General features: G+C 44.5%; 6 protein-coding genes across 26 annotated transcripts in view; 3 read left to right on the forward strand and 3 right to left on the reverse strand.

The window, feature by feature from the left end:
• alk (ALK receptor tyrosine kinase) overlaps positions 1 to 2395 on the reverse strand; it is a 165538-nt gene extending 163143 nt beyond the window's left edge. For 2 of the 4 annotated variants that reach the window (XM_088400678.1, XM_088400679.1), the window contains exon 1: positions 48 to 474. The gene's annotated coding sequence lies outside the window, so the exon portion shown is untranslated. Of the gene's footprint in view, positions 1 to 47; positions 475 to 820; positions 989 to 2292 lie in introns of those variants that run through there. The other 2 variants (XM_088400680.1, XM_088400681.1) reach the window with 2 other exon arrangements.
• On the forward strand, positions 374 to 7483 carry LOC148384833 (WD repeat-containing protein 43-like). Of its 3 annotated transcripts, XR_015863447.1 has the most exons (19): positions 374 to 683; positions 1297 to 1431; positions 1514 to 1635; positions 1750 to 1870; positions 1960 to 2078; positions 2163 to 2265; positions 2370 to 2437; positions 2522 to 2681; positions 2775 to 2861; positions 2972 to 3085; positions 3170 to 3310; positions 3372 to 3458; positions 3548 to 3579; positions 3677 to 3740; positions 3862 to 3975; positions 4138 to 4207; positions 4765 to 4823; positions 5013 to 5604; positions 6758 to 7483. XR_015863447.1 is itself a non-coding variant. In XM_088400689.1 (18 exons), exons 1-18 carry the CDS (start codon positions 477 to 479, stop codon positions 5151 to 5153), a joined length of 1944 nt encoding a protein of 647 aa, XP_088256815.1. In that variant the 5' UTR covers positions 374 to 476; the 3' UTR covers positions 5154 to 6040. The 3 variants fall into 3 exon arrangements, 2 of the variants coding, with proteins under 2 accessions (XP_088256815.1, XP_088256816.1); XM_088400689.1 differs by lacking the exon at positions 6758 to 7483 and having other exon boundaries at positions 5013 to 6040; XM_088400690.1 differs by lacking the exon at positions 6758 to 7483 and having other exon boundaries at positions 2373 to 2437; positions 5013 to 6040.
• Positions 6852 to 12068, reverse strand: LOC148384834 (WD repeat-containing protein 43-like). 2 transcript variants are annotated; one of them, XM_088400692.1, is made up of 18 exons: positions 11785 to 12068; positions 11032 to 11166; positions 10828 to 10949; positions 10593 to 10713; positions 10385 to 10503; positions 10198 to 10300; positions 10026 to 10090; positions 9782 to 9941; positions 9602 to 9688; positions 9373 to 9486; positions 9153 to 9293; positions 9005 to 9091; positions 8885 to 8916; positions 8724 to 8787; positions 8489 to 8602; positions 8257 to 8326; positions 7642 to 7700; positions 6852 to 7452 (listed from the first exon to the last, which is right to left on the reverse strand). In XM_088400692.1, exons 1-18 carry the CDS (start codon positions 11989 to 11991, stop codon positions 7312 to 7314), a joined length of 1941 nt encoding a protein of 646 aa, XP_088256818.1. In that variant the 5' UTR covers positions 11992 to 12068; the 3' UTR covers positions 6852 to 7311. The 2 variants fall into 2 exon arrangements, with proteins under 2 accessions (XP_088256818.1, XP_088256817.1); XM_088400691.1 differs by having other exon boundaries at positions 10026 to 10093.
• Positions 11500 to 14960, forward strand: trmt61b (tRNA methyltransferase 61B). 3 transcript variants are annotated; one of them, XM_088400696.1, is made up of 9 exons: positions 11513 to 12229; positions 12322 to 12383; positions 12497 to 13067; positions 13230 to 13332; positions 13960 to 14150; positions 14244 to 14335; positions 14417 to 14619; positions 14692 to 14760; positions 14829 to 14960. In XM_088400696.1, exons 3-9 carry the CDS (start codon positions 12639 to 12641, stop codon positions 14861 to 14863), a joined length of 1122 nt encoding a protein of 373 aa, XP_088256822.1. In that variant the 5' UTR covers positions 11513 to 12229; positions 12322 to 12383; positions 12497 to 12638; the 3' UTR covers positions 14864 to 14960. The 3 variants fall into 3 exon arrangements, with proteins under 3 accessions (XP_088256819.1, XP_088256822.1, XP_088256820.1); XM_088400693.1 differs by having other exon boundaries at positions 11500 to 12229; positions 12322 to 13067; XM_088400694.1 differs by having other exon boundaries at positions 11513 to 12383.
• A 142-nt stretch (positions 14961 to 15102) lies between these two features.
• The window catches only part of spdya (speedy/RINGO cell cycle regulator family member A), a 28557-nt gene continuing 20606 nt past the window's right edge, over positions 15103 to 23053 (reverse strand). For 6 of the 13 annotated variants that reach the window (XM_088400704.1, XM_088400703.1, XM_088400702.1 and 3 more), the window contains 6 exons: positions 16994 to 17199; positions 16862 to 16920; positions 16702 to 16787; positions 16459 to 16630; positions 16021 to 16327; positions 15245 to 15756 (listed from right to left, as the gene is read on the reverse strand). In XM_088400704.1, the coding sequence (XP_088256830.1) occupies positions 15626 to 15756; positions 16021 to 16327; positions 16459 to 16630; positions 16702 to 16787; positions 16862 to 16920; positions 16994 to 17199 (961 nt within the window). In that variant the 3' untranslated portion in view covers positions 15245 to 15625. Of the gene's footprint in view, positions 15135 to 15244; positions 15761 to 16020; positions 16328 to 16458; positions 16631 to 16701; positions 16788 to 16861; positions 16921 to 16993; positions 17200 to 17844; positions 17992 to 23053 lie in introns of those variants that run through there. The other 7 variants (XM_088400713.1, XM_088400714.1, XM_088400712.1 and 4 more) reach the window with 7 other exon arrangements.
• Positions 18662 to 22792, forward strand: pcare1 (photoreceptor cilium actin regulator 1). Its single transcript, XM_088356428.1, has 2 exons — positions 18662 to 22233; positions 22399 to 22792. Exons 1-2 carry the CDS (start codon positions 18992 to 18994, stop codon positions 22520 to 22522), a joined length of 3366 nt encoding a protein of 1121 aa, XP_088212554.1. The 5' UTR covers positions 18662 to 18991; the 3' UTR covers positions 22523 to 22792.

Raw genomic sequence — 23053 nt, forward strand, 5'->3', positions numbered from 1 at the left:
ATTATAGATGTCATTTATGGTGGATAAAAAGTTTTGAAATGATTTACCTTGGTCTTTTTTTAAGATGGCAAAAACTTGGGATTGCAACAAAGGTGTGTCAACAGGTGTGTAACGACATGCTTGAGGTTGCAAATGTTGACGTCATAAATGCGCGACGGTTGTAACGTTTCCAGCAGAGGACAGTGTTACAGTTGAGCGAAAAGCTTTTGTACGAGATTGTGGTTGCACAGTCCATCCATCATCTCATCGTATAATGCGTGTGACGCAGTCCATTGCGTAAATTACTAAAACTTTGGGAGAAAAAGGGATGATTAATAAAACTTTTTTATTGTTTTTTAATGAAAAAAGGCAGTAGGAGACGTTGTCTGGTGGCAGCCAATCAGTAGCGGATGTCGTAGGAGCGTCACTGCGCATGTGCACGAGCATCCACACGTGGTTGGAGGAAACCACGCACGCAAACTCCAGCGCTTTCAGAAATGGCGGACGGTAAAGGCAGCTATTCGCTGCCGCTACCTTGCGTCTTTTCGCCTAAATCCCACCAATACCTGGCAGTGTGCGCCCAGGATGGGAGGCTTCGAATTTGGAACACAGACAGTAAAACACTCCACCAGGAGTACGTGCCTTCAGCTCATTTGAGCGCCACTCCGACATGCATCCATTGGGGACCATGCCGGACTGCCAAGGTACGCAAGACTGCTGTAGTGTTCCTTGCAGCTAGCGCGGCCTAAATGAGAAGGGCTCGGACGTTGTCATCAAAATACGGCAATACGTGATCGGTAGCAATTTTTTGCAAAGAAACGTGCAAATAACCATGACCTACCCTGCTTACCACAGAGACCTTTTCTCGCAGTGTGTGTTCGAGACTTTGCCGTAGAAGCACGTTAGCTAACTGTTAGCCGTCAATAGGTCCCAAACCCCACGTTGATCCCACGTGGAGTTGTGATCTGTGCATCTACGGGATTACAACAATGTAACAACCACAGATGACTAATTTCTCACGTTAGTACATACGGCCCTTTGGTACTACAAACCTTACTTATGCAATTTACCTAGCAGCGCTTCAAACGGGTTAGCAACATGCCGTCAGGGGCAGGAGGAGTCTACTCCTCCGGCAGCACTATAACTCAAATAAGACAGCGAAAATAACTTAACACACTGTCCACCGGCATTGTTGTACGTGACGTCATATGTCGCCAACTTTCTTTGCACGAGATAACAATCCTCCATGTCAATGGTGTCAAACCAATGCAACCGTTTCTCGTACACTGATGGAAGTCAATGTGGTACGTTTATCAGGACGGTCCTCAAAGGAAGAGGAGGAAATCGGAGGGGGTGCAGCTGGAGCAAAGGGCAGACCTGTTGGCAATGGGCACGGTGGCGGGCACCGTCCTTATTTACAGTACAGCCAAGGGAGCTCTTCACTGCACCCTGGTAAGTTTGAAACTGATCCTTGTCATCATTTGTAGCCGTTTCTGTGCATTTTGACACTACAAGATTGTTTTTGTGCTGTCAGGATGGAGGCCATAGCGGGGGAGTCAATTGCGTTCATTGGCACCCCGAAGACAATTTATTATACAGCGGCTCCGATGACACAAACATTGTGGAATGGGACTTACAGACGGGCAAGACGCGGAGGTCAGTCTCATGATGAAATATCCAGATCTGCACGAGACATCATTCAAAATGAGCCATTATTAGCGCTGAACGATATGGTGTAATAATAAATACAATCCCAATTGTTGTTTACAGCAAGTGGAAGGCAGACGGAGCCGCGGTCACCAGTTTGTGCGTGAGCCCGGACGGTAAGATGCTGCTTTCAGCCGGACGGATCATCAAGATGTGGGCCTTGGACACTAAGGAGCTTTATAGGGTGAGTGTGGCTAACTTTGTATTCACCCGTCAAGCATCGCTTTCATCGCGCAGAACCGGCAACTTATGGGCCTCTCTCCCCCGCTGCAGAAATTCACCGGCCACTCCACGGCTGTGACGACGCTCCGCTTTGCCACGGCGCAGCCCAGTGACAGCAGCGGTCTCTATTTTGTGTCTGGCGCGGCTCACGATCGACTGCTTAGCGTGTGGTGCGTGCGTACGCGGTGCTCATTCAAATCCTGAAGCGACACTCAAAGGTGCTGCGGTACTGACTCGAGATTGTCTCGCCGCAGGCAAGTACGAGAAGACGGCAAGGACAAGAACTCGGTGGCGTCGTTCGTACTGACGGATGAGCCGAAGCACGTTGACCTCGTCGCGTCCAAAAGCAAGGAACAGGTCAGAGAAGATGTGATGAAAACTCACCGATCCGTTCTGATCGGACGCGCCGATGGATGCTTATCGATGAGCACGGCGCCAAATTCCCGGTTCTCTCCTCTCAGCAGGCGGTGAGGCTGGCGGCGGTGTGCGAAGATGGACAGCTGCATCTCTTTGAGCACGTTTTAAACGGGTGAGCGCGTTCAACGTCTCGACTGACCTGCGTGTTCATACGGCTCGGCTTGCCATGCGAGCTGATCAAAGCGTGTCGTCGCAGGCCCTGCAAGAAGCCCCAGTCGCCTTTGTGCACGCTGCAGATGTCGGACACAAAGGATACCCCGACGCCGATCCCCCTCCTCGCCGCCGCCCTGGCCGATGAGTCCCGGAGTGTGATGCTGGCTTACGGCAACTATCTGCAGCCTGTCACGGAGAGAGTGGTGAGCGCACAGGCCGAGCGTTGTCCTTTGCTGTCTTGTATATCACTTGTAAATGACCTTATCCCAACCTCCTTTATTTATTTTTTTCCCCAGGACCTAAACACAGCAGATAGGCACGTTTGCTTGACGCGGAATGTTCAGACCACATTGTCCCTTTCCATGGCATCTGCCGTTTCCAAGGTAGCCTTTTTCAAGAGACGTAATTTGCCCTTTGCTCGTGTGAGATCAAGCAGTAGAATGCTCGTCTTGGATGAAGGAAGAACGTACATCTTGCTGTGTCTCAACTCCAGGTGAAAACCCCAATCGTCAACGCCAAGAGCAAAGTGCTCATTCCCGGTCTTCCCGGCCATCGAGCCCCAGTGAAGGCGACCGCGAAAAGAAAAGAAGGCGCAGACAACAAACAGGTTTGTTCAGTGGACCCGACCCGATGGCGTACATAACGAATGGCGGGGAAAAAGAACAGCCCCAACGCCCCTCTCTCTTTTCAGAAGTCAATAGCAGAGCGTCTCGGGGAAATTGATCTGCAGTCTGCGGCCTCCGCTCAAAAGGGGGCGCCCTGCTTACAGACGGACAATTTTGCCGTGCTGCTGGTGCAGGGCCTCGAGAGCAATGACAGCACCATCCTCAATGTGAGTATGAGCTGTTAAAAATAGCCATCCCGCTCCTCTCATCGCTATTTTCCATTCTCAGAAAGTTTTTCAAACGCGTAAAGACGCGGTCATCAAGAAAACGGTGGCTCGGCTACCCCTTCCTTCCGTTTTACCATTGGTGGAAGAGGTGAGCGAGCGTCGCTTCGTATTCTGCAGTGACAAGCCTGGATCGTTGTGGCCGTGCTGTAAGCGAGTGTTGTTGTTTTTTCTTTCTAGATTACCAAGAGGCTCCAAGGGCACCCTTTCACGTAAGTCGCTTCCATTAGATGCTACTAAGCTAAACGACACGACTCACTTATGCCTAGTCATAGAGGAATCCATTTGAACCCTCCTTCCTTCTTGTAGGGCATCTCTGATGGTCCGGTGGCTCAGAGCGGTACTAATGCAGCACACATCATACCTGTCTTCGGTGAGTCAGCTGTTGCTCGCTCGGTTCAATCTTTCCTTGTTGAGTATTTGATGGTGTGACGTTGAATAAAAGCTACCTTTCTTGGTGTTTGCTTGACCTGTTTGGGCCGTCCGTCCCACAGCTGCCCGACGTGGTTTCCCAGCTGGGAGTGCTCTACCACATGATTGAGAGCAGAGTGAAGATGTTCCACAAACTGACAAAGTTAAAAGGAAAGCTGTACCTCCTGGTGACGCAGGTCAGCTTCAGCATCTTATGATCCTGTCATGCAGACAAATCATGAATCGTCAATTGCTTCATCTCAATCCGTTTGCGTTGTGAGGGAAAACCAGATCATGGGAGAAGATCTTGATTTTTGTGACAGCCACAAGAACATAACACTATTATGGTTGACCGCTAGGTGGAGACAAAAACAGAGAACAACAAGGCGTTTGAAGTTGACCACACAGCCAAGCTGGTCTATGAAGAGGGTAAGGGACTGCTTTCCTTTCCTTTCATTTGGACACTCATGAAGCTATCTTTCCAGAGCGTGTATTTTGAGCCAGTTTTGCTCTTCACGCACACATTGTGGGGTGTGCGCTGCATGCAAACGCTGATCCTGTTGCCTGGCAACGTGGCCAGTAGCAATTTATCTTGAGCAGAATGAGGCCCCGCCTGCTCTGGTCACCAGTGTCTTCAACATCACTGATTGTTGGAATATTGAAGGGAAAAGAAAAAAAGAAAACTGCCATCAATTTAGAAGCAAAGCCCTACTTTTGCAACACCCTTACTTGAGTTGGAGTTTGCATTTTGTTTTCCTGTGTAACGAAATGAATCCCCCAACATTTCAAGTCCAACTTGTTGTGATTGTTTCCAAGGACCAATTCAGTGAAGAACTTTGAAATGAACGTGTCATTTTGAAAAAAAAATTCTTTGGATACAATAATGATGTCTGTAGGGCGCAGGTGTTTCTCCTCAATAGAAATCTTTCTCCATTTTTTTTTTTTTTTTAAAATGACCCAATGCCACCATTTTCTGCCTTTAACAGAGTCTTCCGATGAAGATGAGGCCGCTGGGTCTGAAGGCCTTGTGGATGAGGACTCAGATGTAAGTTTTGAAGAGTCCTCCAAGTAAATGTTGAATTGCCAAATGCTGATGGAGAGGATCTAGAAGGACATCATAACATAACACAATACAGACATTTTGGGTTATTCTATTTGAAACACAAGCTTATCTGCAGCAGTTCATTCGTAAATGAATCTGAATGCTTATTTGCTGTTTATTATTCATCGTTAGAATTGGGAGGAGGACGAGGTGATGGAAGACGACGAGAAAGAGCAAAGTGATCACGAGGAAGACGATCCCGACGGCAGGACGGATTCCAAAGCGAAAGGGGAGGAAAAGATGGAGCACGATAATGAGAGTGAAGAAGAATGACAGGTCAAATACAACATGGACCTGAAATGTACTTTCATTTTAGTTTCCTGATTTTAATTTTCATATGAAAACAAAATATTGTTTTACAAAATGGAGGAATGTGATGGAATTTGAGCCCCACTTTTGGAACGAATCCCAGTTCTTTGTCGCCAAATGAGTGATGAAGGAATTTGGAGATGTTTCCAGGAGTTCGTTCTGCCATCTTGCAACCAATACCACAACGTATTGTTCTGCCGTGCAGGAAACAAGGTGGCGCCTTCTTATTGGTTGAGCAGAACCATACTCGCCAGGCCTTTTATGTACAGGAAACTGTTTGAGCCAAAGGAGGACTCATTAAGACCACACATTATGTCCCGATGCAACAATGTAAATCTTTGTACAGTCAAATGTTTGTATGAGCTCTTCACTCTAAAACTACCCAGCAGAGGTCCTTGGGATTAAATGAACTCTTGTAAGTCAAGTCTCCTGAGAGGTGTTTGCGTGTGTTTTTTTTTTTTGTTCCACATGTGTTGCCATCCTTTTGTACAGTCTTGGTCTGAAGTCCACTGCCTTAAAACCAAACCTGGCAGCCACCGAAAAAAAAAAAATGCAATGAACAGACTCAATAAATGACTGAATTTTTAACACGCCTTAGTGTTTATAGGGTTGTGTGAGTCTTTTAAATACCTCACTTAGCCTGTTAAATATTTCAATTTGATTCAAAATGAGATTTAAACAAAATGGAAGCAATCATTTGTATAACATGCCTTAATATACAGCAAGGGTGTGCTTTGTATGTGTTGTATAAATTGTAATGTGACAAATATTTACCAAAGCTGCACAAAAGCCTGTAAATGAGATTTTAATTGTGTATATGTATTCCAATTAAAATGTAAGATTAGGCCAGAGTGGGTTGTTGTATGTATGTTGTTTTGTCATCATTCACATCTTAATCTTCAAATGTTAGCTATACAAATAAACACAGCTAAGCTCATGCAATTTTGGTGGAAGAAGGTAAATTGCTTTAAGACATCGTATGCTATGTTGTACATAATGAAGCCTGCAGTTTGGCAGGTTCATTTTATCCAAATTAATGTGATACTTTCTACTCTGCAACCATCTTGATTGTGCCTTCTGAGATACCTCGGCGTCTTCAAAACATCAGAAGCTCTGATGAATACTCTGCCTTCATGAATTTTTAAATGCAAAATTGGGTTAAATGCAAAACAGGAAGTAGGCCATAAGGCATTTTTTATTGAGATCTGGTAAATACAATCTCTTTAAATATTGTGGGGAAAAAAACACCTGCATGTTTATCATGTGTAATAAATAGTGTTGAGATTTTGGAAGATTTTTTTTCTTACCATTTTACAGTAAAAAAAGACTAATTGAATAAACTTTTATCCTTTATCTGATTTCAAAACTAGCATTTTATGTGTGGAATACGTGATAATGAGATGATTAAACATTTGCTTTCACCGTCTTAAGCATCTGAAGAAAGCCGTACCTACAAAATGGCCCGCGACAAAAAAGTTTGGCACAATTGTTCTAAACGATGCTCCAGTAAATCCTTCAATAGTCAATGGTGTATTCATTGCAATCTTCTTTTTTTCTTTCTTTTTCAGCGGCCACCAGCTTTGATTTTAAGGACCAAGTCTGTACAAAAGGATGGCAACACATGTGGAACAAAAAAAAAAACACGCAAACCCCTCAGGAGACTTGACTTACAGGAGTTCCTTTAATCTTAAGGACCTCTGCGGGATACTTTTAGAGTGAAGAGCTCATACAAACATTTGACTGTACATAGATTTACATTGTTGCGTCGGGACGTAATGTGTGGTCTTAATGAGTCCTCCTTTGGCTCAAACAGTTTCCTGTACATAAAAGGCCTGGCGAGTATGGTTCTGCTCAACCAATAAGAAGGCGCCACCTTGTTTCCTGCACGGCAGAACAATACGTTGTGGTATTGGTTGCAAGATGGCAGAACGAACTCCTGGAAACATCTCCAAATTCCTTCATCACTCATTTGGCGACAAAGAACTGGGATTCGTTCCAAAAGTGGGGCTCAAATTCCATCACGTTCCTCCATTTTGTAAAGCAGTATTTTGTTTTCATACGAAAATTAAAATCAGGAAACTAAAATGAAAGTACATTTCAGGTCCATGTTGTATTTTACTTGTCATTCTTCTTCACTCTCATTATCGTGCTCCATCTTTTCCTCCCCGTTCGCTTTGGAATCCGTCCTGCCGTCGGGATCGTTTTCCTCGTGATCACTTTGCTCTTTCTCGTCGTCTTCCATCACCTCGTCCTCCTCCCAATTCTAACGATGAATAATAAACAGCAAATAAGCATTCAGATTCATTTACGAATGAACTGCTGCAGATAAGCTTGTGTTTCAAATAGAATAATCCAAAATGTCTGTATTGTGTTATGTTATGATGTCCTTCTAGATCCTCTCCATCAGCATTTGGCAATTCAACATTTACTTGGAGGACTCTTCAAAACTTACATCTGAGTCCTCATCCACAAGGCCTTCAGACCCAGCGGCCTCATCTTCATCTGAAGACTCTGTTAAAGGCAGAAAATGGTGGCATTGGGTCATTTTAAAAAAAAAAAAAAAAATGGAGAAAGATTTCTATTGAGGAGAAACACCTGCGCCCTACAGACGTCATTATTGTATCCAAAGAATTTTTTTTTCAAAATGACACGTTCATTTCAAAGTTCTTCACTGAATTGGTCCTTGGAAACAATCACAACAAGTTGGACTTGAAATGTTGGGGGATTCATTTCGTTACACAGGAAAACAAAATGCAAACTCTAACTCAAGTTAGGGTGTTGCAAAAGTAGGGCTTTGCTTCTAAATTGATGGCAGTTTTCTTTTTCTTTTCCCTTCAATATTCCAACAATCAGTGATGTTGAAGACACGGGTGACCAGAGCAGGCGGGGCCTCATTCTGCTCAAGATAAATTGCTACTGGCCACGTTGCCAGGCAACAGGAGCAGCGTTTGCATGCAGCGCACACCCCACAATGTGTGCGTGAAGAGCAAAACTGCCTCAAAATACACGCTCTGGAAAGATAGCTTCATGAGTGTCCAAATGAAAGGAAAGGAAAGCAGTCCCTTACCCTCTTCATAGACCAGCTTGGCTGTGTGGTCAACCTCAAACGCCTTGTTGCTCTCGGTCTTTGTCTCCACCTAGCGGTCAACCATAATAGTGTTATGTTCTTGTGGCTGTCACAAAAATCAAGATCTTCTCCCATGATCTGGTTTTCCCTCACAACGCAAACGGATTGAGATGAAGCAATTGACGATTCATGATTTGTCTGCATGACAGGATCATAAGATGCTGAAGCTGACCTGCGTCACCAGGAGGTACAGCTTTCCTTTTAACTTTGTCAGTTTGTGGAACATCTTCACTCTGCTCTCAATCATGTGGTAGAGCACTCCCAGCTGGGAAACCACGTCGGGCAGCTGTGGGACGGACGGCCCAAACAGGTCAAGCAAACACCAAGAAAGGTAGCTTTTATTCAACGTCACACCATCAAATACTCAACAAGGAAAGATTGAACCGAACGAGCAACAGCTGACTCACCGAAGACAGGTATGATGTGTGCTGCATTAGTACCGCTCTGAGCCACCGGACCATCAGAGATGCCCTACAAGAAGGAAGGAGGGTTCAAATGGATTCCTCTATCACTAGGCATAAGTGAGTCGTGTCGTTTAGCTTAGTAGCATCTAATGGAAGCGACTTACGTGAAAGGGTGCCCTTGGAGCCTCTTGGTAATCTAGAAAGAAAAAAATATATACTCGCTTACAGCACGGCCACAACGATCCAGGCTTGTCACTGCAGAATACGAAGCGACGCTCGCTCACCTCTTCCACCAATGGTAAAACGGAAGGAAGGGGTAGCCGAGCCACCGTTTTCTTGATGACCGCGTCTTTACGCGTTTGAAAAACTTTCTGGGAATGGAAAATAGCGATGAGAGGAGCGGGACGGCCATTTTTAACAGCTCATACTCACATTTAGGATGGTGCTGTCATTGCTCTCCAGGCCCTGCACCAGCAGCACAGCAAAATTGTCCGTCTGTAAGCAGGGCGCCCCCGTTTGGGCGGAGGCTGCAGACTGCAGATCAATTTCCCCGAGACGCTCTGCTATTGACTTCTGAAAAGAGAGAGGGGCGTTGGGGCTGTTCTTTTTCCCTGCCATTCGTTATATATTCAATCGGGTCCACGGAACAAACCTGTTTGTTGTCTGCGCCTTCTTTTCTTTTCGCCGTCGCCTTCACTGGGGCTCGATGGCCGGGAAGACCGGGAATGAGCACTTTGCTCTTGGCGTTGACGATTGGGGTTTTCACCTGGAGTTGAGACACAGCAAGATTTGTTGTACGTTCTTCCTTCATCCAAGACGAGCATTCTACTGCTTGATCTCACGCGAGCAAAGGGCAAATTACGTTTCTTGAAAAAGGCTACCTTGGAAACGGCAGATGCCATGGAAAGGGACAATGTGGTCTGAACATTCCGCGTCAAGCAAACGTGCCTATCGGCTGTGTTTAGGTCCTGGGGAAAAAAATAAATAAAGGCGGTTGGGATAAGGTCATTTACAAGTGATATACAAGACAGCAAAGGACAACGCTCGGCCTGTGCGCTCACCACTCTCTCCGTGACAGGCTGCAGATAGTTGCCGTAAGCCAGCATCACACTCCGGGACTCGTCGGCCAAGGCGGCGGCGAGGAGGGGGATCGGCGTCGGGGTATCCTTTGTGTCCGACATCTGCAGCGTGCACAAAGGTGACTGGGGCTTCTTGCAGGGCCTGCGACGACACGCTTTGATCAGCTCGCATGGCAAGCCGAGCCGTACGAACACGCAGGTCAGTCGAGACGTTGAACGCGCTCACCCGTTTAGAACGTGCTCAAAGAGATGCAGCTGTCCATCTTCGCACACCGCCGCCAGCCTCACCGCCTGCTGAGAGGAGAGAACCGGGAATTTGGCAGCGTGCTCGTCGACAAGCATCCATGGGCGCGTCCGATCGGAACGAAACGGTGAGGTTTCATTATATCTTCTCTGACCTGTTCCTTGCTTTTAGACGCGACGAGGTCAACGTGCTTTGGCTCATCCGTCAGTACGAACGACGCCACCGAGTTCTTGTCCTTGCCGTCTTCCCGTACTTGCCTGCCGCGAGACAATCTCGAGTCAGTACCGCAGCACCTTTGCGTGTCGCTTTAGGATTTGAATGAGCACCGCGTACGCACGCACCACACGCTGAGCAGTCGATCGTGAGCCGCGCCAGACACAAAATAGAGACCGCTGCCGTCACTGGGCTGCGCCGTGGCAAAGCGGAGCGTCGTCACAGCCGTGGAGTGGCCGGTGAATTTCTGCAGCGGGGGAGAGAGGCCCATAAGTTGCCGGTTCTGCGCGATGAACGCGATGCTTGACGGGTGAATACAAAATTAGCCACACTCACCCTATAAAGCTCCTTAGTGTCCAAGGCCCACATCTTGATGATCCGTCCGGCTGAAAGCAGCATTTTACCGTCTGGGCTCACGCACAAACTGGTGACCGCGGCTCCGTCTGCCTTCCACTTGCTGTAAACAACAATTGGGATTGTATTTATTATTACACCATATCGTTCCGCGCTAATAATGGCTCATTTTGAGTGATGTCGTGTGCATATCTGGATATTTTATCATGAGACTGACCTCCGCGTCTTGCCCGTCTGCAGGTCCCATTCCACAATGTTTGTGTCATCGGAGCCGCTGTATAATAAATTGTCTTCGGGGTGCCAATGAACGCAAGTGACTCCCCCGCTATGGCCTCCATCCTGAAAGCACAAAAACAATCTTGTAGCGTCAAAATGCACAGAAACGGCTACAAATGATGACAAGGATCAGTTTAAAACTTACCAGGGTGCAGTGAAGAGCTCCCTGGGCTGTACTGTAAATAAGGACGGTGCCCGCCACCGTGCCCATTGCCAACAGGTCTGCCCTTTGCTCCAGCTGCACCCCCTCCGATTTCCTCCTCTTCCTTTGAGGACCCTGCTGATAAACGTACCACATTGACTTGCATCAGTGTACGAGAAACGTTTGCATTGATTTGACACCATTGACATGGAGGATTGTTATCTCGTGCAAAGAAAGTCGGCGACATATGACGTCACGTACAACAATGCCGGTGGACAGAGAGTGTTAAATGTTATTTTCGCTGCTATATTTGAGTTATAGTGCTGCCGGAGGAGTAGACTCCTCCTGCCATTACCGGCATGTTGCTAACCCGTTTGAAGCGCTCTTAGGTAAATTACACAAATAGGGTTTGTAGTACCAAAGGGCCGTATTTACTAACGTGAGAAATTAGTCATCTGTGGTTGTTACATTGTTGTGATCCCGTAAATGCATAGATCACAACTCCACGTGGGACCAACGTGGGTTTTGGGACCTATTGACGGCTAGTAGTTAGCTAACGCGCTTCTACGGCTAAGTCTCGAACACACACTAAGAGAAAAGGTCTCTGTGCTAGACAGGGTAGGTCATGGTTATTTGCACGTTTCTTTGCAAAAAAATCGCTACCGATCACGTATTCCCGTATTTTGATGACAACGTCCGAGCCGTACAAATTTAGGCCGCGCTAGCTGCAAGGAACACCACAGCAGTCTTGCGTACCTTGGCAGTCCGGCATGGTCCCCAATGGATGCATGTCGGAGTGGCGCTCAAATGAGCTGAAGGCACGTACTCCTGGTGGAGTGTTTTACTGTCCGTGTTCCAAATTCGAAGCCTCCCATCCTGGGCGCACACTGCCAGGTATTGGTGGGATTTAGGCGAAAAGACGCAAGGTAGCGGCAGCGAATAGCTGCCTTTACCGTCCGCCATTTCTGAAAGCGCTGGCGTTTGCGTGCGTGGTTTCCTCCAACCACGTGTGGATACTCGTGCACATGCGCAATGACGCACACTAAGCCCGTCCTTTGCTGAAAATATTACAACTGTCGCGCAGTTATGACGTGATCATTCGCAATACCAAGCATGGCGACCTTCTATCAGGAGCATGCATCGGAGCAATGTTGTTGACAATATTGTTTATTTCCTCTTTGACACCTGATATCTTAGCAAGGTACGTTGCCATGGGAATTTAAAATATGCTTCATTTTACCACGATTTAGGTGAGACCAAAGCCATATTGATCCCTTCTCCTTTTTAAATTAGAATAATTTGACGTAATGACAGTACAAATGCCCTGTGCTGGACTTCTTGTTTTATCTAGACTGGTACGTATTCACACACACCCTCTTGAACTTTACAGACACAGATACATGTTTGTAAAATGTAATTCCAGTAAAGTGGAAATGAGAAGGTTTTCAACCGGTTGTGTGAAATGTAGCAATGATGACAGAGAGGGCTCCAAAACACAACTACTGATCACCAAGCAGGTAGCTAGGCAATCGCGGCTGTCCAGGAGATCTTTATCTCCCCTCGAGAGGATAAGTTCCCTGCTTCCAAAGGATGCATTGGGCCCTGAGGTGATGCAACTGAGAGATCAGAACCATCCACATGAAGAGGAAACATATACTGAGGAGCACAGCTCATCTGATCCCAGTTCAGATGCAAAAGATGGACCGTCTTTGAAAGAAAAGAATTCAGACGATTGCAACGATGTGGCTGCACAGCAGATGGAAACTACCCTCCAACGAAAGACCGTTCTTGCATACGGGGAGCTGCTAGTGGCCGAGTATCATAAAAAAGGCTGTGTGGAATTCAGGAAGATGTTCCAGCTTCAGCTTGGAACACGTCTTATGAGCAGCTGGGGGATTATCCTACATGATGATATAGCTGGGCAGCCTGCAGGTCACGTCCAGAGAACAAGCAAGGGGATCCGCATCTTCATACGACGTGCAAGTTTGGAAGATTATGCGCTGTATATGAAGAGAGGCCCTGCTATCTCCTATCCAAAGGTAGATACAACTAATGCAAAAGTGTGCCTTTTTTTTGCTCACATTGGACCAGTGGTCAATGTATTCAACATTATGCCAGAAGCAACTGTGCCAAGGTGATGCCTTATTTTTCATTTGAGTTGTGCAGATGAAATATTTGGTGTCATCTGCTTCTACACTCAGGATGCCAGCGCGATGCTGATGATGATGGACGTCACGGAGGGAGATTATGTGCTGGAGTCAGGCTCTGGGTCTGGGGCCATGTCTCTATTTTTATCTCGGGCAGGTACGCACGCAACCAGTCATTATTTTATTAGATAGGACAAGATAGATTGGACGTGGTTGTTATCTGATGGTCATTACTCGCTACTAATGTAAATCCAACAAAGTGTTATCTTGGCAAGTCCAAGTGTATTGGAGTGGCCACTAAGTGCATATTTGCATGCCATAGTGCACTGATTGTCAGTTTGGTACGGTACGCGGTCGCCCTCTTGTGGCTAACAAGAGAATCACATGCACGTCTATCAGCCATCCATTCATCCATTTTCTATATCACTTGTATATTATTATGTTATATTAATATTCAAAATAAATGTATTAAGATGGACCTGTACCATTAATTCCCTTTAAACCTTCCAGTGCAATGCATTTGGATTTTATTTATGAGTACTGTTTGTCTTTAAACTTATATTGATACCATTTTAGTTATCTTTTGTGAAATCCATTTTTATTGAATTATTTAGTACAGTTTCTTCTTTCTTATATTTAAGTGCAGTGTAACTACAAACCTCTGTCCTATTTTTGATGGACTGTAATGTATTGTTGGGCATGATGGTGGTATTTGGTATTAAAAATGTTAAGTGCCACTGTGGTAATAAAATGTTCATTCATTTTGTGGATGAATTTTCCTCAGTGGGCTCCAAGGGCAGCGTGCTGAGTATAGACATCAGAGAGGATCACCTCAAAAGAGCTATGCTCAACTACCAACGCTGGAGAGCCGCATGGAGAGCGCGGCAAGGGGAGGAGTGGCCTGACAATGTTCATTTCCATAAGGCTGACCTTTGTGCGGCTTCACCTCTTCTTGCCCGTCGGGCATTCGATGCGGTCGGTTTTGAAAGTCACAGCGGCGCTTTCTAAGGAAACAACGCTGTGGGCGGCAAGTTTGGTGTTTTACTGATTGGATTATGTCTATTGCAGGTCGCTCTTGATCTGATAAGCCCACAGCTTGTTTTGCCCACTGTGATTCCACATCTGCACCCCGGGGCCGTATGTGCTGTCTACCTCGCCAAGTGTGTTGACTGTCTGCCTATCTGCCTCCGAGATCTTTTCCACACAGGTCAAATTTTGTTCACGTTGTTTGTTCCACTCAGTATAACTCAAGTGATCGACCTTCTGGAAGGGATTCGATGCACAGCGCTTCCTTTGTTGTGCGAACGCATCTTCGATATGCCGACTCGGGACTGGCTTGTTGGTCCTGCCCGTCTTAAAGATGGGCGCTATTGCTCGAAGAAAGCACCGAGCCTCAATGGAGCCCCCGTAGAGGAGGGGAACGCTTCAGTTGAGGTGGAACAAGGTGACTTAACTGTGTTTGTATTTTGGGAAATTGCTAACAAGTTGAAACTTAACTACCCGTATTAAATTCCAGATGAAGATCCGGCCTTTGGGAGTATCCCATATATTGCCAGGCCTCACCCACAACAGTTGAGCCACACAGGTGAGATAGTTTTAGCAGAATATAATTTTTTTTTTTTTTAACAAATGTTCATTGTCTTATATTTCCAGCATTCCTGGTGAAACTGCGGAAGTTTGTGACATAGCTGCTCAGCCAGTTGGACAAGAAACCATTGTGGACAATATTTGTTCCTGTGTTTGTATGGAAAATTATTTGTAAAATAAAGACCAAGATTTAAGTGACTTTGATTGTCTTTGGTTATTGTTATAGTATTGTACGTCAAATGATCTTGATTTAAATAATTGTGAAAATAACGTATTCATATTGTTCTGTTATTGTGCGTCAAATGATCTAGATTTAAATAAAAAAAAAAACTCACCGGTGACTCAAGAATGGCACTTAGGATGCAGACAAGGCTGAAAAAGAACAATTTCAATCAGTCCCAAATTGGGTGTCTTTGTAGATTGCAATCTCGTGTTATTTGAGGAATTGTCCAATCCCCAATGTCAACAAATCACAAAGCAAATCTCTTTTCAGCCATTTTAGTTTGTGTGTGGTGCTACTGGCAGTCTCAAGCATAATCAAAAATACTTAATATCAATATTTATTTCATTCGTGAACATTTCAGTCTTTAGTGATCATTGAAAGCTGCATCAAACTGAGCAATCATGGCTTGGATTCTGCCAAACATAAACTGTCTTTTTATAAATGCTTGTCAAATTGATTGCTACAAGTGTTGAAGTAAATAAATAACATTGATAAATACAAAGAACCGTGTGCTTTATATCATAAATATATAAATAATAATAAGTTATTCATGAGTTTTTCTACTGTTGGCGCTTTACAGATATCAGCAATCTTGAACGTGAATTCTAAATAGAGGTGGTGTTGCTGAAAGACATTTGCTTCAAAGTAGAAATATCCACTTGTTGGGAGTTTGAAACTGGAAGTTGAGAACTACGCCCATGGGATGAGACAATGGACTATTTATTGATCCAGTCCATGGAGGAGTCGTACATGTAGGAGTCAGAGGACAAACTGCCTGCCAGAAAGTATACAAACATGTCAACTCATAGTTGACTATATTGAATAAATAATGATGCTAATTTATTGTAATTCATTTTGCTTTGGGCCAGAATTCAAACTTTTGCGAGCCTGGACTCAGAAGATTTGGACTTATTTTTTCTTACAAATGGTCTAAACGATGACGCAATTATTAAAATGCGAGACGATTAATTTGTCAGTTGATTTGTTGTCGATTCATTGATTCATTTTGGTACCTACCTCCAGTAAGATACCTACCAGGGAACTCGCTGCCGTTGGAAGAACGCTGGGTTTGGTCCCTACAAGTGGCAATGGGTGGTGGGGTTTTCTCCAAACTCAGCGGAGTGCTTTGAGAAATTTTATTCTTGCAGCTGGGCAAAGACAAGCTTCTGGATATCTGCAGCCGCTGACTGAATGCGCTCTTACGATTACAGCGGATACAAGGGACTGGAGAAGCTGAAGGCCCTCGGGGAAAACTGACTTTGTCCGTTTTCCTGTGAGCACCACTGTGTTCCTCTGAGCGCTCTCGTTTCCAGACAAAGTGAGATGGCATGATGGCCATTACCTGGAAGCACGGAAACCCTCATCAAAAAAAAAAAGCAATTAACAGAGCTTATGGTCGGATGCCAAACTAAAAACACTTCATGGAAAGATTTAGACCGAAACATCATTAACGGGTGAGCTTTGTTTGTTTACCTCTTCACAGCAACGTCTGCTGACAGCCGCTCTGAACTCAATGCGCACCCAGAAATTGTCCTTCATTTTGAGGAATTGCTTGACCTTCTTCCTCCAGGTCTTACCCAACGCCCAAGGAAAAATCTCATATTTACTCTCCTCCTCTTCTTCCTCCATGCTGTTGGCTAGATACCTACCATATGAGCATATGAGTTAAAAAAAAAATGTTCGTGTGTGGGACCTGTAAACATTCTGTGAACTTACAGTGCGATGAAAAAGTTCTTCTTGGTGTATTCTGCAATGGTCAAGTGAGACCTTTTGAAGTAGATGAAAACCATGGCCAGAAGATACTGCAAATTAGATTAGGAAAGACATGAGTTGGAGTATTAACGTGAATTTTTTTTTCAGAAAGGTAGACATTTACCTTGTCTGTAATTTTACAGCAACAGTCCATCAACAAAAAGTCATGGATTAGGTCATCTTCTGAAATGGAGTTAACCATGATTAAATTCTGGCTTTGTATGACGCAAAGAACAACCATGTTGATTTTTCTCACCAAAAAGTTCCAAAAAAGACATCATTTCCTGTTGCTTAACGGTAAAGGTTGGTTGCAGAGTCCTCCTATGAAAGTACAACCCAGTCCTGCAGCTGCTCTTCTCAGGTGGACATTGTTCTTCACTCTTGTTCCTGACCTGGAGGGCGGTGGCGGTGGTGGTGGTGGTGGAGGTTCCACTCCGCTGGGCTGTCCGTTTCATTGTGCTCCTGTTGGAAGGACATGAAGGAGATGAAACGTGTTCTGGGGTGATAAGGAGAGGAAACGTGAGAGTCATTTTAAATGAACGCATCAAGTCTGACTCACTCACAAGACAAAATAGTATTCATTTACACACAGTCAAATTAGAGTTTAAATAGATTCAAGACTCAAAACCATTTTGAAGTTATTCTTGAAACTTGTGATAAATGTTAAGAGTAATAATGATGGACATTGATTGTTTGGCCACATTTTTATTTGAGTTATTCCACCGGATTAAGTTATTTATTTTTTTCTCGATTAATTCAACACACAGTTTATCCAAAATTCAGAAGTTTAAAGCGAGGCTCAATCAAACTTGATTAACTGTAGTTGACATGGGTACTTTAACACCAAAATGCGCTCAGTAAAATGGGCCGTGGCAAGAGACATCCAATTAATTATGTTTTTACTTAGTTATTAGTTATGTTTTTGGTAGATTCTGAATTTAAATCTACATTGTAGATTACAAGCGGCATATTGAATCCCATTTTTGCCGTCACAAAATACAGGTACAATGACTTCCAACTAGGTGATGTTAGCTTGAGGCTAACCACAAATTAAAGGTGTAGTTTTCCGTTTAGTATTCAGGAGACTAGATAAATAATAAATACAACCTTTGTGAGAGTGGTGGAGAAATGATAGTTTGTTTACGAACACTTCTTCCAATATTCAAACTTCTCCTATACTAGTCGAATTAGCGACGCCGTCTGCCCGCTATGCGTCGCGTCAATACCATACAATTAAATGAATGAATGAATGAATGAATGAATGAATGAATGAATGAATGAACGAATGAATAAATAAGGTTTCTATCATTAGCTCTGTTCTTAAGTTTTCGTTTATTGTAAAAGTTTATTTTACACTGATGGAGGAATCGTTCTGAAATTGAAATATTTCAAATATTACATTAGTCATGTTAAGAAGGTAACGCTGCTGATGATAATAATAACAAAAATGTATAAGAACACATCAATTGTGCTGGGAGGGAAAGGGATATGGGGTATATATGTACATTGATTAGAGTGCGCTTCACATTTTCATCTTCAGCCTCTAAATGTGATTTAATCAATGATGCTCATTAGAATGGTGCAAACTGTGTATACTATGAATCTTAATATCATAGAAAGAGCTTGTGTCTTGTTGTTTAATCATGCATTTATATAGTACTGTGTCCCAAGAGTGACGCCACAGCAAAAAGCAATTCCTTGCATGTGCTTTACATAATTGGCCAACATTTGTTATGACAGAATACTTTCATAATTTAGTTGATTTCACTGTGCAGATGCGTCACCATAACAGGTATGTTTGTACAGACTATAAAAAGCCAGCTGAGGCCAACCCTCATTACCCAAATGAGCTTATGTGCTTACAAGTAGGTGAGTTTTATATGCTTTAACGTGACATATGTAGTTGCCGAGGGGGTTCACTCAAAGCCTCACTAATCCTTTCAGAAGCTTGTCCTTTGTCAGACACACAGCGATGCGTTCAAGAGCATGCAGCAAGACATTTCCACAAACATGACCGACAAGCCATGGATTCATTTTTTTCATCTATGAAACCTTCAAATGGATTTATCAGCATATTGGTTCGGTTGCATTCTCATGGAGAGCGTATTGGTCAGATTTAACTCTCGCCGCCATCTGAGGGAAACAGATACAGCGGATGGCTAAGGACTTTGGATATTCTTTGCATCTTTTCCATCTCAATGTACTGCTGCCACGTCATCAAGACGTGTAAGCTGATCATATCCAAATATCCAAAATGGGATGCTCACCATCTAAAGGTAACAATTTTGTGACTCTGAGCTCTTTGAGGCGGGGAAGAATGCTCCCCGCTGCACCTAATGAGCAGCCCAGAGAAGCTCATTTTAAAAATGGAGATGAGCACAAGTGTACTGGCGTTGCCGATGGCAATACTAAAGACAAAAACAAGACAAGTGGACCAAAACAAGTATTTCAAAGTGATGGAAATATGCCACCGAGAGAAGATACACACGCAACTGTGCCTGCCCCAGAGGTCATCCACACGGATACATTCAAGAATCGACGAATGGACAGCAACGCTGCGATGCAGAAAAAAGACAAAAATAGAGACAAGCAGGAAGAACCGGAGAAAAAGTTGGGGAAAAAAACAAGAAGATGTTCCAGGGGTTTAAAAGTGCTTAGAAAGAAAGACAAGGAAATGCCAAAAATTGATTTCCCAGAGCATCTGGTAAAAGCTCACCAAGCTGCATATGCCTTTTTAAATCCCAGCATCAACAAATATGATTTTGTACTTGGTCTGCTGGAACAAGCGACTCAAACGCAAACCTATCTGCAGCCAATGGTTTCTTTTATGGCTTTGCGTTTTGAAGAAATCATTCGAGCACTGGAAGAAATTGTGGATGAAGGTGAAAAGATGCTGAAAGAAAATGGAGAACACCTTTCTTGGCCAAATCCAACAAAAAAACTCTCATCTGCTGTACCTTCAAAATCTGCCCCAGCTATTGAACAACCACCTGATTTGTTGCAGCAGCTGCTTCAGTACACCACGCAAAGAATGCAGAACGTGAGTCAGACCGTTGGAGGAATCGGGGACTCGGCCCTGGAGGATGCAGTGGAATACTTTTCTTCAATCTCCGAACTTTTAGAGGAGAAGCTGAAAGTCAAACGTGGAATTGAGACTAGGATAATGCAACTCGCATCTCGCATTGAACTGGCATCTCTTCGCAGGCTCGGGCCTGAGGACTCTGCACTCTTTAGTGAGGACAGTGGGATCGGGGCTGAGAGTGAATCCCTCGCTGGATCAGAAAAGCACCAACGGCGTGTTAGTTGTGAATCGAGCGGAACAAATACGACTACTCCCTTCAGCCCTGTGGATTATACCTCCATGACTGGCGTGCCGGTGAAAAACCGTGCACATCGACAAAGTCCAAGTGGTTCCCTTCATTCTTTAAACTCATTAGCGTCGATGTGCACAATGATGGCCAATGTACAGGGGGACTCGTTCCTCGGATCCGTCTCTTTGGATGATGGTGAGGAAGATGACGATGATGAAATGGATAGTAGAAAGGGACAACAATCAAATTCATCACTTGAGCAACAGAAGCCACAGCGGTTGCCCACCAAGCGCATAGAAAATTCCAAAAATGTCGAAATGACGATCAAAATGAAAAATGCGATAAGTGGCAAAATACACTTTGCTCACCCACCAAGTGCTGGTACAAAACCCAAAGTTGTTGGTAGCCCAAAGAGAGGTAGAAGTCAGAAGACAGGTGAAAAGGGACCATTGCTAAAGAGATCTCAAACAACTGCTCGAAGGAGTGCGGTCAAAACAACCACATTGGCTCAGGAGAGGCGTTCCCGTTCTGCAGAATCCTTGCGGAGCAAAGATGACGATCCTACTTTGCTTGAACTGGGAAGGTCCCAGAAGAAAATTGGCCAAAGATTGCAGAAAATCAACAAAAGCAAGGAAACCACAAAGGGAAACAGAACCACTTTGTCATCGACACAAAACCAGAGAACCTCACCGTCTGATTCTCCCAAAATCAACCAAAGAAGCCCATCTTTGGAGAAGGAGGGCAATCTACGTGAACGAGGGAAGTGCATTACCAAAACCACCAGAGAAACTAGCCATACAGAGCAAAATGACATATCAACAAGCCTTGTTACAGCAACACCACCTCCCACCCCCCCTATGTCCCCAAGACCACTTTCAGGTCTATATAGAGGCAGAAATTCAGTCAGAAAACTCATAGATACCTTCAGCCAAGGGATCGAAGAGATGGACAGTCCTAAAGTCCTCGGGCCACTTCGGGGTGTACGAAAGTGTGGTGTTCCAGTGTTACCCGGTTTAGGAAGTCCCTCAGCTTTCCTTAGCACTGGCAAAACAAGGTCTCGAAGCACTTCGTGTGAAAAGACTGAGCATTTAGACCTGGATAATCTTCCTCCACCCCCGTTGGAAGTTTTAATGGACAATTCATTTGAAAGTGCCCTTTCAGGCGATGGAGCCTCGGAAGGGGCAATCAAATCTGCAAAATCCCCTACGGTCAAAGGGGCTGCTTTGTCACAGCGACTACGGGCATCAGTTAAATCTGGACCCGTCTTACCTAACAAAGGAGGTGTGCCTCATTGTTCCAAGAGAATATTTCCCGTCGGCTTGGATCATCAAGTCACTGCGACCCAGACCGATGTCAGTCAACCGGACGCTAAAACAGATCTTCACAATTTAAAAGACAAAAAGTCTTCTTTGTTGCAGCAAGTCAGAAGAAACAGGTACAGAAGACATTCCTCAGATTCAAACTCTTTTTCAAATGAAGAAGCAATATCTCAATCTGTCAGCCAAGAGTACTCAAGAACTATGGAGGAGAAGGACCTAATGCCTGGAGGTACTGCAGTCTCTCAAGTGCCTCCTTCATCTGAAGCTAGTAGCCATCCACACTTGCTGTCTAAGGGGCGAATTTTGCCATCCACACCTTCTTCTTCTTCAAAGTCTTGCCATAGACGACTTCCGAGTCCCCGCAACGTTAAGAAGTCCCCGACGCCCCCGTCTTCAGCTAGTCCCCCAGTTAACAGGGAACTCACGACTCCACCAGAAAGTCCAAGGAGCTTCCCCAGGCCAGCAGCGTCAAAGCACAACATTTTAAACTCTTCATACCCTTTCAAAGCACCATCTCCACCTGCTTCACCAAAAGTGCAACGATGGTCTCGAGAGAACAGCACAGAGGAATCTTCTCGGCCGACCAGTAATGCCCGTTCTGTTTTCTGTCCGATTTCTCCATCTTTGTTTGAAGCCCAGCCACGTATAGCTTCAAAACTATCACAAGCCTGGACGTCTGTGGGAGGCTCTTTTCTCTCAAATATTCGTGGTAAACGTGGCCGATGTTCTGTGTCGGTCCAAGGACCCCAACCTTTTATTCGCCGAAGTCTTTCGGAAAGAAGAGCAAGTTTGAACTTTCCACCTCAATCACCAGTCTTCTCAGTGGCTGAGACCTGTGGAAGTGAGCCTGCAATATGCACACAGGGGTAAGGTTATTTTTTATTTTTTTGTCTGGCAGAATAGTGCTTAGTGTGTAAATTAGAATCCGAATGGTTGTCGGTGTCTATCTGTGTCCTGCAACCGGCTGTTGAAAAATTGTTCGCCAAATAAACCTTTTCCTATCTTGCAATATTTTCCTCTTGTTATTATAGACTCGATGATGAAGCAGCCAGAAAAGAGGAATCATGGGGTAGCCAACGGGAGCTCAGAGCAACTCTCCGTTCTGCATCTCACCCAGATCTTTATGTTGTTGGCCAGGCCTTGTACAGAGACTGAACTGGCCAATGAAGTGCCAGCGGGATTATGGATTAACAGTTTTTTAAGAGGATTTAAGAAGATGTCGCTTCAACGCTACGAGAGGAGTGACTAACCTTGCGGCTGTGCAATACTTTCACAACAACAGTCGCATTATTTCAGCAAAAGCTAATTAAACACGTTGCGCTACCCTGACACTTTTATTATTACTTTTCATTTTACTGGTCCTCTTGAGCCTTTTGTATTGTGTTTATCAATAAAAATGTGTACAAACCATGGTCCCTATATATATATATTTTTTTTTTCTTTTTTCTTCAGCATTTCAAAACATGAATAGTAATGTGTAGTACCAACAACTGGATTTGTTGTAAGGAAGTGCGCCGGGCACATCCGTTTGTTTACAATTGCAGACAGGTGTCAAAGATACAGCTAGAATTTTTTCTGACACAACCATTATTCCGCGTTGCTCAGTCGCTCATGCATAATGCATGGCCTTGGAGAAAAAGCAAAGACTAATAAATCCAAACAGTCACAGGTGAAAAAGTGAGATCT

Source organism: Syngnathus floridae, chromosome 16 (genome assembly GCF_059516105.1).
Source record: "Syngnathus floridae isolate MCC-2025c chromosome 16, RoL_Sflo_1.0, whole genome shotgun sequence".
In the NCBI taxonomy this organism is placed as follows: domain Eukaryota; kingdom Metazoa; phylum Chordata; class Actinopteri; order Syngnathiformes; family Syngnathidae; genus Syngnathus; species Syngnathus floridae.